The sequence below is a fragment of the Triticum dicoccoides genome, chromosome 5B, assembly GCF_002162155.2.
Source record: "Triticum dicoccoides isolate Atlit2015 ecotype Zavitan chromosome 5B, WEW_v2.0, whole genome shotgun sequence".
In the NCBI taxonomy this organism is placed as follows: domain Eukaryota; kingdom Viridiplantae; phylum Streptophyta; class Magnoliopsida; order Poales; family Poaceae; genus Triticum; species Triticum dicoccoides.
The window spans coordinates 561,908,426-561,922,930 of record NC_041389.1 but is presented as its reverse complement, the minus strand read 5'-3'; the positions used below and the strand labels follow the sequence as shown (position 1 = coordinate 561,922,930).

The 14,505-nt window shown below is 48.7% G+C and overlaps 1 protein-coding gene across 1 annotated transcript; it reads right to left on the bottom strand.

Moving 5' to 3' along the window:
- Window positions 1–6,240: 6,240 nt before the first annotated feature.
- LOC119310106 (probable protein S-acyltransferase 19) lies at window positions 6,241–6,786 on the bottom strand. Its single transcript, XM_037585950.1, has one exon. It carries the CDS (start codon window positions 6,778–6,780, stop codon window positions 6,241–6,243), a length of 540 nt encoding a protein of 179 aa, XP_037441847.1. The 5' UTR covers window positions 6,781–6,786.
- Window positions 6,787–14,505: the final 7,719 nt, after the last annotated feature.

The window sequence follows — 14,505 nt, the reverse complement described above, 5'->3', positions numbered from 1 at the left end:
GTTCAAATAGGTACTCCCTCTGTCTGATAATATTATTGGACAGAGGGAGTAGTTTACATAAACGCGGGGAATTTTGCAACATCCTTGGCACGTTGACAGCAATGCAGTGGCACTAATAAGCCGCAGTTTATTTAGATATGAACTCATGATACAGAACAAGAATTATTCAATTGCAATCATACCCATCTCACTAATTTAGTTTGGAAAATGAACATCAATTATGCAGCAAGCAGTATCATCCGGTCAAATTCCATTCTCTCAACACGAAAATAAAGCAGTCAAACGCCAAGATAGTTGGAGACAATGCCTTCACACGTGGGCTACTATTACAGTAGTAACAGAACAGAGACTTGCAATGAACACTCCGAAGTCCGTAATGTGAACAAAGTCAGCGGCAAATCACAAGGTTCTACACATCAAGGACAAGTTTAATCAGCTCTTCTACTACATGCCAAGCGCATCAAACATCTCAACTCCTAATACACGCAAAATAAAACTGCGACTATCAGTCAGTTTGTAAAACATCAAACGAAGTTAGCGCCATCCTCGCTCACTATAATAAAGCTCTAAGAAGCATCGTTATCTATGTTTCGTTGAAGCCCCGGGTCAACTATTTTAGCAGTTCCCTGACTCTGCATGGGGTGCAGTGCATCAACATCACCCCCACTGTCGTGGTGGTGGCACTTGAGCAGACGACATAGTATAGAAGAGTAAAACAGCCAGTCAAGGTCACTTGCCATCAAAGCAGGTTCTTCTAGAAATTCCTAGGCTCATACAACGGGAAGGAGCCTGTCCGAGCCTTCTCACCACAGATGTCACGCTAGTGGGAGTTGGGATCTCTGCTTGTCTCAGGACGCACTCTTGTGCCCGCCTCATTCCTTTCTTCATTTATGCCGGTGGTGCTCAGGATTGGCCCGCCAAAGAATATTGATTGGCCTGTGTACGTCAACCTCTCGGATGGCTGCCCCGAAGGAATCGCTGATGAAGTTGTGTTGGCAGGTGCAAGATTTCTCCCATGGTTGCCTGGTTCACCACTTGGATTCACCAAGAAACTTGGGTTTCTTGCAGGCAGCTCAATACCGGGCCCTGTTCTTGTTGTTTGCATGGGCACTGACACGTACCGACCAGCCTCTTGATCCCAGACAGCAGAGGCTCTTCGGTTCTCCCTGACATATGATGTGGCTGACTGGTGTTGAAGATAATATTCTCGACTATATCTCTAGCGCATTGTATCTCTCTCTATTCTGTTTCTATCTTCTGTAGGTAGTTGAATAGATAGATTCTATCTTTACTTCTCTTGTACTCCAAGAATGTAATTCAAACAATGTATGCGTCTATGGGATAAGCCCCATCAATCTATAAATACACGCGGCCCTCCAACGAGGGTTATACGCTTCCTCCTATCGATTTCTACATGGTAATCAGAGCATCCTCTTCCTTCTCGTCCTAAAACCACAGAAGCCTAGATCGATCTCTCCACAGAAAAACCATGTCGTCCTCCTCCTCCACCCCAACTCTCTCTGGCCTCGGATCCCAGGTCACAGAGAAGCTCACCCGCGAGAACTATCTCCTGTGGAAGGCGCAGATCCTGCCGCACTTCCTCGGGGCGGGCCTTTACGGCTATCTGGACGGCACCACTGCCGAACCAGAGAAGATGCTCACCGTGAAGGACAAGGAGGGCAAGGACCAAGTCATCATCAACCCGGCGTATGAAGCCTGGATGCGTCAGGACCAGCAGGTCCTCGGGCACCTCATGAACAACCTGTCAAAGGAGGTGCTAGTCTCGGTCGTCTCCATCAGGACGGCACGAGCACTCTGGACATCATTGGGTAATATGTTTGCTTCTCAATCACGCTCACGTATTAATAATCTTCGGATCTCCCTGTCCAATGCCAAAAAGGGCAACCAATCTGCACCGGTGTACTTCTCCCGGATGCGTGGATATGCTGATGAGCTCGCTGCCGCGGGGAAGCCACTCGATGAGGACGAACTCGTTTCTTTCCTGCTGGTAGGGCTGGACCTCGACTACAACCCTCTGGTCTCGGCCCTAGATGCGCGCACGGAGCCGGTCACTGTCGATGCACTCTATTCCCAGGTGTGCAACTTCGATCAGCGAGTCGAGCTGCTCACAGGAGGCCATGATGCGGGCTTCAAATCTTCTGCAAACTCTGCCCGTCGTGGCGGGGCTCCCCCTCGTGGCTATGGCAGGGGGAGAGAACAGAAGCAAGGTGGTGGCGGCGGTGGCTACAAGAAGAAGCAGACCACCGGAGGGCGCCCCTTCTACAACAACAACAAGGGTGCTCGTCCTGGTGGTGGCTCTTCCAGCGGCAACAAGGCCAACAATGAGCCGATCCAGTGCCAGATCTGTGGCAAGATCGGTCACAGCGCAAGGGACTGCTGGTACCGCTTCGACGATGACGCTCAAGAAGAAAAAGTTGCTGCTGCGGCCCAGTATGGCGTTGACACAAACTGGTACGTCGACAGCGGCGCAACTAACAACCTCACAGGAGAGTTGGAGAAGTTGACAACTCGTGAGAAGTATCGCGGCCATGACCAAATCCATGGTCCAGATGGATCAGGTATGAGAATAAATCATGTTGGTCAATCAATTATCAAAACCCCTAGCCGTCCTATTCATCTTAAAAATATCCTTCATGCTCCTAGTGCTAAAAAAAACCTTCTTTCTGTACATCGCATTGCTCTAGACAATCATGTATTACTTGAGTTTTACCCCTTCTTCTTTTTGATTAAGGATCTGGCAACGAGGAAGGTGCTCTACAGAGGTAGATGCGTTGGAGGGCTCTATCCATTGATCCCTCGCCTTAGGAGCTCAAATAAACAAGTTTTTGGTGTCACCCAATTATCTTCGGCAAGGTGGCACGATCGATTAGGACATCCTTCTTTTGCTATTGTTCAACGAGTGCTTAGAAAAAATAAACTCCCTTTTGTTGGTGAGCCTAGTAGTGAAACAGTGTGTGATTCATGTCAGAAAGCAAAAAGTCATCAACTACCATATCCAGTATCGACTAGTGTTTCTTCCAAACCATTAGAGCTCATTTTTTCTGATGTATGGGGGCAAGCACCCACTTCTGTTGGTCGACACAAATACTATGTAAGCTTCATTGATGATTATAGCAAGTATACATGGATTTATCTTATTAAACATAAGTCCGATGTGTTTCAAGTTTTTCAAAATTTTCAAGCACTTGTTGAACGAAAGTTTGATAGCAAAATCATTACAGTCCAATCGGACTGGGGTGGCGAGTACGAGAAACTCAACTCCTTCTTCCAAAAACTGGGAATCTCCCATCATGTTTCTTGTCCCCACGCACACCAACAGAATGGCTCTGCTGAACGCAAGCATCGCCATATTGTTGAAGTTGGTCTTTCTCTACTTGCAAATGCTTCCATGCCATTAAAATTCTGGGACGAAGCTTTCCTCACTGCCACACATCTCATTAATATCCTTCCAAGCCGTGTCATCAATTACCAAACACCTACAGAACGGCTCTTGCAAACCAAACCAAACTATGCATCTCTCCGAGTTTTTGGGTGTGCATGTTGGCCCAATCTTCGACCCTACAACACCAGAAAACTTTCTTTTCGCTCCAAACAATGTGTGTTCATTGGTTATAGTCCTCAACATAAAGGAGTCAAGTGCTTAGATGTGCAAACTGGAAGGGTTTACATATCCAGGGATGTGGTGTTCGATGAGTCCGTTTTTCCGTTCCAAGATCTCCATCCCAATGCCGGAGCTCTCCTACAAAAAGAAATCCTTCTTCTTCCTAGTTCTCTTTCCGGCTTAGATCAAGGGGGTAATGATATTTTTGATGATCGCATGACTAATCCTCATAACCATACAACACAGTCTCCTGGTGATGCAGATGATACAGGTTTTTGTGGCGCAGAAAACGGTGCACAAACTGCTGAAAACGAAGCTGTACAACAGCCAATATTTCATGCAGCAGAACCGGACACGGGCGCTGGACACGAGGAGGATTCACCTGCGTCGGGATCAGCGGGCTCCAGATCCCAGGAGGATCGCCTGCAGCGGCAGGCTACCTCGGAATCAGCGCGCCGCAGCGACAGCGCCTCCCCCATGAGGCGGGCCACGGACGCGCCGTCCAGTGTGCGTGGACCACGCACGGACCCACCTTCGGGCCAATCATCAACCGCCACACGCGGCGTGGTCCAGCGGGCCGCTGACAGCGACCGGGCCCCCGACCGCGGTCGGGCCCATGACAACGACCGGGCCAGCGCTGATTCGCCCGGCGCGCCTGGTGTACCTGACGGCGGATCGCCCTCGGGGTCTGCCCCTATCAGTCCTGCACGCTCAGGCGGATCGGGCGGATCTTCTGCACCGCAAACTCCTGTAGCGCGTTCTACACGTGTTGGTACACGTCTACAAACAGGGAAAATTAACCCTGTTAATTACAAAAATATTCTTAAATTTGGGCTAACTTGTTCTACAGATGTACCACATTCTGTTGAAGAGGCACTGGATGATGCTAAGTGGAGAAAAGCCATGGAAGAAGAATACAAGGCCTTGAGAAAGAATGAGACTTGGCACTTGGTTCCACCGGGTCAAGGTAAAAATTTGATAGATTGCAAATGGGTATACAAAGTTAAAAGAAAGGCTGATGGCACTATTGATCGGTATAAGGCTAGGCTAGTAGCTAAAGGCTTCAAACAAAGATATGGGATAGATTATGAGGACACATTTAGTCCTGTTGTTAAGGCTGCTACTATCAGGCTTGTGTTGTCTATTGCTGTTTCCAGAAATTGGTGCTTGAGGCAATTGGACGTACAGAATGCGTTTTTACATGGTATTCTGGAAGAGGAGGTTTACATGAAACAACCACCTGGGTTTGAAAACAAGCATGCACCTTTCCATGTGTGCAAGCTTGATAAAGCTCTATATGGTCTGAAGCAGGCCCCAAGGGCGTGGTACTCACGGTTGAGTGCAAAATTGCAAAATATTGGTTTTGCTCCATCCAAGTCGGATACCTCATTGTTTATTTACAATAGGTCTAATATCACCATGTTCATGCTTATATACGTTGATGATATTATTGTCACCAGCTCGTCTAGTGAAGCAGTGACAGCACTTCTGAAGGACTTGGGCTCGGAGTTTGCTCTCAAGGACTTGGGAGATCTGAGCTTCTTCTTGGGAATTGAAGTCAAGCAAACTGATAATGGTATAGTCCTCTCGCAAGAAAAATATGCAACTGATCTTTTGAAAAGAGTTGGCATGCAGAATTGCAAACCCTCTCCAACTCCGTTATCTAGTTCAGAAAAACTATCCTTGCATGAAGGAGAACTTCTAAGTCTGGAAGATAGCACTCAGTACAGGAGTATGATTGGTGCACTTCAGTATTTAACTCTTACTAGACCTGATATTTCTTTTGCTGTGAACAAAGTTTGTCAGTTTCTACATGCACCTACCACCTTACACTGGTCTGCTGCAAAACGTATTCTGAGGTATGTGAAGAACACAGTAAATGTTGGTTTAACATTCAGCAGATCTCAGTCTACCCTTATTAGTGCTTTCACTGATGCTGATTGGGCTGGAGACCCAGATGATAGAAGGTCAACAGGTGGCTTTGCCATATTTTTTGGTCCAAATCTAATATCATGGTGTGCTAAGAAACAAGTCACAGTTTCTCGGTCTAGTACAGAGAGGCTGAGTATAAAGCTCTAGCTAATGCTACGGCAGAAATCATTTGGGTACAGTCCATGTTAAAGGAACTTGGAGTGTCACAGGCGCAAGTTCCCTGTCTTTGGTGTGATAATTTGGGAGCCACATACCTTTCTGCAAATCCTGTCTTTCATGCCAGAACCAAACACATTGAGATAGATTTTCATTTTGTTAGAGAACGGGTTGCTAACAAGAAGTTGGATATTCGGTTTATTCATTCAAAGGATCAAGTTGCAGATGGCTTCACAAAAGCTTTGCCTACACGGAGTTTTGAAGAATTCAAGCGTAATCTCAACTTGGCCAAGTTGTGATTATGGGGGCGTGTTGAAGATAATATTCTCGACTATATCTCTAGCGCATTGTATCTCTCTCTATTCTGTTTCTATCTTCTGTAGGTAGTTGAATAGATAGATTCTATCTTTACTTCTCTTGTACTCCAAGAATGTAATTCAAACAATGTATGCGTCTATGGGATAAGCCCCATCAATCTATAAATACACACGGCCCTCCAACGAGGGTTATACGCTTCCTCCTATCGATTTCTACAACTGGAACATTGGGTTGTTACTTATATGTGTGGTAGGAACATGTGGCCTTGTAATCCCTAGCGCAGGCCTTTTAGGAGGTGGAGCTGGATGAGGTGCTACACGAAATTGAGCATGAGGGGCAAGCTTGTGGATGTGGACCGGGCTGTTTAAACTGTTTGCAGTCTGTGTGCCAGTCTCATAGTCATCGTAACTGGCAAGACTCTGCGGATACAAGTTCCGTAGAGGGGACAGCAGCATCTCACTCCTCGATTCCTTTGTAGCACTGTAGTCAACACTCATGCTACTCCTGACATTGGCATTGCCACTGGAGCTAATATCAGCTTCATTGCCATGGCGGGCATCTATTGGTCGGAGAATAGAGGATGATGCCCGAGCTTTTGCTGCAGCTTTCATCACCTCGTTTCTTTCCGGCTTTGCAAGGCTTCGGGCACTAATCTTGACTGGCTTCTTGGCTTTGTTTGCTCTTTCAGCGTATCCAGCAGCATCAGGATCAACGGTTGAAGAAACCATCCCAGGGTCCAAATGTGGAATCATTTCATCTTGGTTGAAAGTTTCAGCACAACTAAATTCAGTAGTCTTACAATTGTCTCCAACAATATAAATATTTTTTCCAACTGAGAGTCATGATTAAACTTTCAAAAATCTTGCAATTTACACAGGCATCTTACCTGATAAATAAATATTCTTGGAGGTGTACGCAGTTGTCACTCCGGGAGCTACTGGCTATACGACGAAGCCAGCGCAAGCGGGGGCAGGCCACAATTATTTATTGCTTTTACTGGGTTTTGAACCCTGAACCTCTTGGTTGTAAGTTTATGCAATTAACCAGTTCACCATCAGTCCGAACTATGGAAGAGGACCGGACATTACACTTCAACACCACCCATCACGTCTAGTCTATTTTAGTCCTTAGACGTGGGATTGATGTAGACCGCAGAATCGTTTATTGAAACTCTTGGCTCAGGTACCATATTTAGTTAGAGATAAGGAGAGATGGAGATAGAATTAGTTTTAATATACTATGACTTGTCTTGTGCTCCAAGTTTCACCACATGTTGTACTTTTTATATACCCCTACGAGTGTCAGATCAATACAACTACACATAACAACACAATCATCCTACAATTTCTACATGGTATTAGAGCAGTTTGTCCAATGACGCTGATCCTAGGACCTTCCACCACTTCCGCAGCGTGTCGCCTCCGGGTAGATTAATCTCCTCTCCCCGAGGGCGTGGCTTCCGACCATCAAAGATAGACCGGTTCATTAGATAGATTAGATCCAATTAGATTTTCATAGGTTTCCAATTTCGAGTTTTCCAAAATCCATCCACTAGATTAATTCAATTAGCCACCAAATAAAATCCTGCTGCCCTCAAATTCCAGCAAAAATTGGTGCTTATACCGGCGGCCAATCGTACAACACCTATCGACGTACGCGGCGGCGATCACCTGCGGCATCAAGCTGCACGTCTCGTGGCTTTGGGCGGCTCCCTCGACTCCAGGCACACGACACCTTCGATCCGGAAGGCCGCGCCGGCCGCGGCATCCTCGCATCGTGAGCTAGCTTGGTAATTTGGCCAGTGATGGATCAAGCCTCAGGCTAGCTAGCTTTGCACAGGCTGAGAGATCAAGGGCAACGACGACCACCTCCTCGCGTCCACCAGCGGAGGCCACACAGGAGGGCCGGCCACGAGCACGCACGGCAGGAATCGCGCAAGCGTGATCCAGAGCGGCCACCGGCTCCTCAAACAGCCACCAGCAGCCTCCATTATCTTTTTTTTTAAGATCCAGCAAATAGCTGGCTTCGATTAGATTTAGCAGAAAGCAACGGAAGAACAACATGAAAAGGATCCGAAGATCAAAGAAAAAGAAAAAAATGACAACCTATTGGCTGCAGAACAACACTATACTCACGTTGTGGATCACCATCCACCCACAACAAGACAACGCAGCTCCGACTCCAACGGAGAACTACGGAGAACTAGGCAAGGTTGGCGTCGCGAAGAATCGCCGAACGGAGCACCTGTCGCTTTTCATCGTACGCCACCAGGGCCCCGCACCGCCCTGCACCGCGGCTTCGACTTCACAGCAACAAGCAGCTAAGGCCATCCAACGGACACGTCGGAGAAGAGCCAACTACCACGACCAATGCCATGCCTCCGACCATGCTCACCACCGTCATCGTTGCCATAGAAGTCCAACCACCCTCATTGACAAACGGATAGCCACAATGTCGTGCACGGCCAGCCCGTAGGAGGCACCAATGGGACCAGGATCTTCAAGACGGCGTTCTAAAGAGGGGAAAACGACATTGAAGACGACGCCACCGCCCGATCCTATAGCAGGATCTTGACTTTCACCCGAAGATCCTGACCCGGGAATAGAGGATGCAGATCCCAACGATGCCTCCAAGGAGGATAACGACGCCCACGGGCGCCGTCGTCGCCGACCGGCGAGCACCGGCCAAGCTTTCGCCCGGAGCAACTACTCCCACGCAGCCAGCCAAGGCCGACAAGTACCTCCGCTGGCCGCGCACCCCAACGCAGCGAGCACGCCAACACTGCCCAGGACCACCATCTTCCTCGCCGCCGGCAAACACGGGCCCGCTGAGCCCCCACGACATCGGGCTTGCACAAGCCAGATCGGCCCTGCACCCCACGCATCCACCACGGCCAGAGCCTGCTTGCTCGCGCCAACCGGGCACCACCGACCGCCAGCAGCACTCCTTCTAGGCCACCAGCCCGCAGATCAGGGGGGCAGACCGGCCAGATCCAGATCCCCCGGGCTGGGGACCGACGTCCACGACCGAAGCCACGTCGACGCCCAACGACTGCACTACACCAACGGAGCACCTACTGCTCACCGGATCCGCCATCATACGTTGCATCCCCGACCACCAGCGAGCCGGATCTACAAGAGCCTTGACACCAGCCGCCATGAGCACTCCACGCGTTGGCTTCCCGCACCACTCGCCTGGGCTGGAGAGAGAACGCCTCGTCGCCACCCTCCTCGAAAGCGCAGTGAGATTTCTCGCCGAACTCCTCAGGTGACGGCGAGGGAAAGAGATGGAGGGAGGGGAGCGGGCGGCGGCTGGCTTACGGTGCCGCCCAAGCCGCCCCAGCAGCCTCCATTGTCAAAGGCCCATCCAGCCATGCAAGGAGATGCATGCAGCGATACATGGACTCCGACACGTGCCTCCTCCTGTCCACATCTACTTCGACCGGCGAGACCGGAGCGGCACCCCGACGGGTCCGCCCCCCGCAATCCCGCACAGGCCATCGACAACCGCCAGCTACACATCCATTTGCGCATATACGAGGCATCGACCGGGAGGGCGGCCACGCGACTGAACGACGCACCATCCGCCGACCCACGCCGCATCATCAAGCTATACACTACGCCAGACTACAAGCCAATATACTTCGACGAGTATGTCTACGAGAAGCGATCTCAACATGCACCATCCACACGTCAGGCCGGTGTGGAACGAGATGCAATCTTCATTGACTTTTCTGACGCGACACGGCATCGACACTTGGTCGCCGCGAGGGACGCCTTCAAGCGACACATTATCGTCGACACGCCGCTGCAACAGCATCGCCAAGGTCTTCATCAACATGGTCTTCACCAACATTTTCGTTAACGCACCGCCGCTGCCTTGTACACAAGATGGACACCTAGTGTCCTCTGACAGACTTTTCTGCAAGACGCGACAACGACGACAGCATCGATGGCGTCATCCACGACAGCACGACTGCATCGACACGGCGTCACTACAGTGACGACCCTACATGGCCACACGGTTCTAGCAAAACCGATGTGTTCTTGATGGGCTTCCTCCGGTCTTGGCAAAACCGGCGGACTTGTCACCGATGGCACCCTCTCACATCCGCAAGGTGCATCGTCCACGTCTGCAGCTTCGTCATAGCGCATTTTTTGCGCCTTCAGGCTCTATGCGGCTTCATCATCCACGACGACCACACCATCGACCACGACTACCTCGACCACGGCTACATCACCATGATCGGCTACCTCGATATTGACATTAATGGCTACGTCTACAGCAACATATCGGCAACAACTCCAGTCAACAGCTTACGCGTCGTCATCAGCGTTCACGCCACTCCTGCTGTGACTGCGACAGGGAAGAGGGAAGAGACAAGGAAGCACGAGAAGGGAACGCAGTCACCGCCCTAGGTGCCGACCCATCAGAGACGCAATTGATGATGGCGCAGCGGAGAAGACGACGGAAGCACAAGACTTCAAATTCAGTCGTACTCGTCCGCTTCACTCCCGCGACCCGCTACGAGTGAGGGGGAATGTAATAATATAAATGTGTTCAGTTAGAGATAAGGAGAGATGGAGATAGAATTAGTTTTAATATACTATGACTTGTCTTGTACTTTAAGTCTCATGGCATGTTGTACTTTATATATACCCCTACGAGTGTCAGATCAATACAACAACACATAACAACACAATCATTCAATAATTTTTACAGCGCAGACACCTCGCCTACTACCTCGGTGGCAACAGCTCGTCTTCAAGAATGATGGTGTCCTCCATGGTGGCCTGTGAGGCGGCGCTCTAGTAGTGATGAAACGCATACCATCGGGTGTCGTTCGCGAGGTGTGCAGTCGCGAAGGCCTAGGCATTGACCGGTCCAGGAACACCGCGCAGACCACCACTTGTGGCGGGTGCCAGATCAGCGACCAGCTCCTCAAAGTGGGGTTGGCCGAGTCCGAGTGCTTGGACCGGCTCAAATGTGTGCTGCGCGCGACTGAGTCCACGGTTGTGTCGGCACCACCGAGGCGGCCAAGGCGCTGCCTAGGCGAAGGAGGCCAACTTACTGGACCGCAATTGTGCAGCAGTAACCAATGAGGGTTGTCGCGATGCTTGCCAATGTTCCTGTGGACTGAAAGCACGTTGAATATGACGGCTCTGACGGCAGTGGCGACGGCGCAGACAAGGACTATGGTGTCGGCTGTCTCAGGGACCATGCGTACAAGGTCATCGTCCTGTATCTCGAGTGTAGTTTTGATTTTTTTTTTCCGGTTAATTCAAACTTTGTTAATTTTTGTCCTACTGGTTGTATGAATTTCATCGGCTTTTGTTAAATATCTGTTCGGATTTGACCAGATATTTGGTGACTCCGGTTAAACGGCGTCTGCCCGCAGAGATTTGGTAATGTCTGTTTTGGTGATCCGCATTGGGGTTGGCCTAACCATACTATTGTGCAGATGTAAAGAAGCATCCTCCTCCATGTGTCCTGCATCTAAAGAGTTTTTTTCTTTATGAGGGCACTCCAATGCTCATAACGAACTGATTCTATCATTATTGGCTGACGATGGTTTTAAGAGCTCTACAAGTCAGGACATTATGTGTGTACCTGCTGAATACATGATTTTTAGCTAGCACATGGCCATTACATGCCCAACTCTATATATGTATTCCCCAAGATACATCATCTCTTGCAATGTGTGCAGGAATTAGCATGCAGGCCACCACAATATGATCTACATCCTCCTTTGTTCTTCTTCTATGTATATGGATTCATAGATATATTACCCGGTTGTGGTAAATTGTAATTGGATTGTGAGGTATTGGGAAAAATGTAGCATCCATCAACAACCCTCTCGGTGACAAGAAAGCTAAATGATGTCTCTCTAGCTTATGGGGTGGAAACAAGCCATGTCGAGCGGGGTCATGACTTGCCTCGTCCAGGCTCGTCAAAGCTCACAAAACTAAGCTTGAACTCGGCCATGTCAAAGCTTGAGTTCGGCGAGAGCTGCACGCAAGCCCAACGACTCCCGCTGCTTGTCACTGTACCCGTGTATCTGCTCTTCTCCTGATCCCGACCCCAGCATGCAATGCACGAAATCCTAGAGCCCTGTCAGGCATCTCCACTCCACAGCCGGCTCCCACCCCGTCCGTCTGCTCCTTGGCCAGCCAGCACCACTCCGTTAACCACAGTCAATCCTCCAATGGGAGCCATTCCCTCGCACGTAGCTACTCCGCCTCGGTCACTCGTTGTTCTTGCCAGCATTGCTGACCGTCCTCTGCATTCTCTACACGACGGAGCCGCGTGAACAACTGAACCAGTAGTTTGAAAGTTGTACTCACCATATCATAATTGCTCAATACGTACTCAACTGAAAAAATTGTGAATGAAAAAGTTGTACTCACGTATCCTTAGCTACTATGAAGTACGCAGTGAAATGATAGCAAGTAAAGAAAGAGATGACTAGTGCAGCAATTCGTTTCAGCAAGTGCATGCAAAGGATCGCGATTTGCAGCATACCAAGCTGATCAGGGGAAAATGCCATGAAGAATGTTTAGTAGTAATCAAAGCGCATAAATTTACCTGACTTCTTTTTCATCTTAAAACTATAGCTTTCTTTCTCTCAACAAGGATAAATCCTATGAATTTCTTCTTAACCAAAAAAACTTAAATTTATTTACTCAGTTATTGGTACAATGGTGATATCGGTGGGGTTAAAGAAGACTAAAACGGTGTTTAGGAGATACGTCTTTTAACATGACAGATATATAGAGGTTCAGCTCCAAGGATTGTGAATTAATGCTCTAAGGAACCGTAATCTTTTGTTGACATCAGTTTTGAGATTGCCAACCGAGCTTTGTTGTGCAATTCTAAGGAAATATCCTCAGTTTTTGTTGCCTCTCCATTTTTTATTTTTCTTTATGTGAGGGCATCCTAATGCAAGTAAGCGAATCAATTGTGTCCTTGCTAGAGGTAGTTGTTGAATAAATTGTGTCATGTGCGGTGGCTTCATAATATATTGATATCAGTGTTAAGAAGTGTGTTCTGGTCTCGTATATCTAAATTGTACCTTTTCAATTTGGATAAACTGCATTTCATGTTTGATGAAGCAACCAATAGTGGATGTTAAGAGGCATCCTATATTTTTATACCAGTTTTAGGATGACTTACCTCCTTTGTCACGCAAGGAAGCATCCTCACATTATGATGCATCCCGTGTGTGTGTGCGTGCGTGTGTGTGTGTGTGTGTGTGAGTGCGTGCGTGTATGTGTCTATGTGGTATGTATGTGTGTGTGCGCGCGCGTGTGCGTGTGCATGTGTGTGTGGACTTGTATCATTGGCTGCGGGTGGTTGAGACATGTACAAGCCATGACATTCCAGTTTGTACCTGCAGGCTACATATTACTCCCTCCTTCCCGAATTATTTGTCTTAGATTGTTCTAAATAGTGATGTATTTGAAGATTTTTTTTCAAAAGTAGCACATTTATTATAGCAATTTAGAAAACTAGCAGTGTTAACACGTTATTTGCAAAACTAGCACCCCGTCGGTCAACCGTTGGCCGAAGAGGGCCTTTCTGGCCAGCCGAAGCCCGAAGAGGACTCTTCGGTTACACGTAAGCCGAAAAGTGTGTGAGCTGGGCCGAAGACGGGCCTCTTCGGCCAGCCCGTGGCCGAAAACCTTTTCGGCTAATGAGTGGCCGAAGACCTTTGGATAAGGCCCGAGCTGGTTTCTTTTTTCCTCTCGTTGTTCTTGCTCTCTCTCTCTCTCTCTCTCTCTCTCTCTCTCTCTCTCTCTCTCTTTGGTTCCTCTCTGTACGTCCCCCCCACCCCCTGATCTCTTCGTTTCTCCACCTATTTTTGAATCCAAACCACAGAAATGGTATATCATAGCCATCTCCACGGGCCTACGGTCAATTTTTTCTATGGAATAGTTATTTGTGCGTACAAGTGAGTTAGAGTCATGATGGGGTGAGGAGGAGGAGGCGGTTTGGCTGGTGAGGAGGAGGTGCAGCTTCGTGCCGCCGAGGGGGTGGCGTTGGTGTTGTCCGTTGGTGCATGTTCTCCGTTCTCTTGTGTAAGCCGAAGAGTAATCCCATGGAACTTCGGTCAGGTGTTAACGTAAAGAGTATGAACTCTTCGGCCAACAAATGACAGAAAAGCACTCTTCGGCCATCTGCTGGCCGAAGACATCGCAGGTCTTCGGCCAACGCCAGACCGAAAACACACTCTTCGGCCAACACCTGACTGAAGAGTCACTCTTCGGCCAACGGCTGACTGACGGGGTGCTAGTTTGGCAAATAACGTGTTAGCACCGCTAGTTTTCAAAATTGCTATAAAAACGTGCTACTTTTGGAAAAAAACATATTTGAACATGTTTTAGTGTTAGGTACATCGGTACCTAAACAAATTTAAGGCAAGTCATTTGGGACAGAGGTAATATTTCGCTAGGTCTTCACATGGCAATTACATGCCC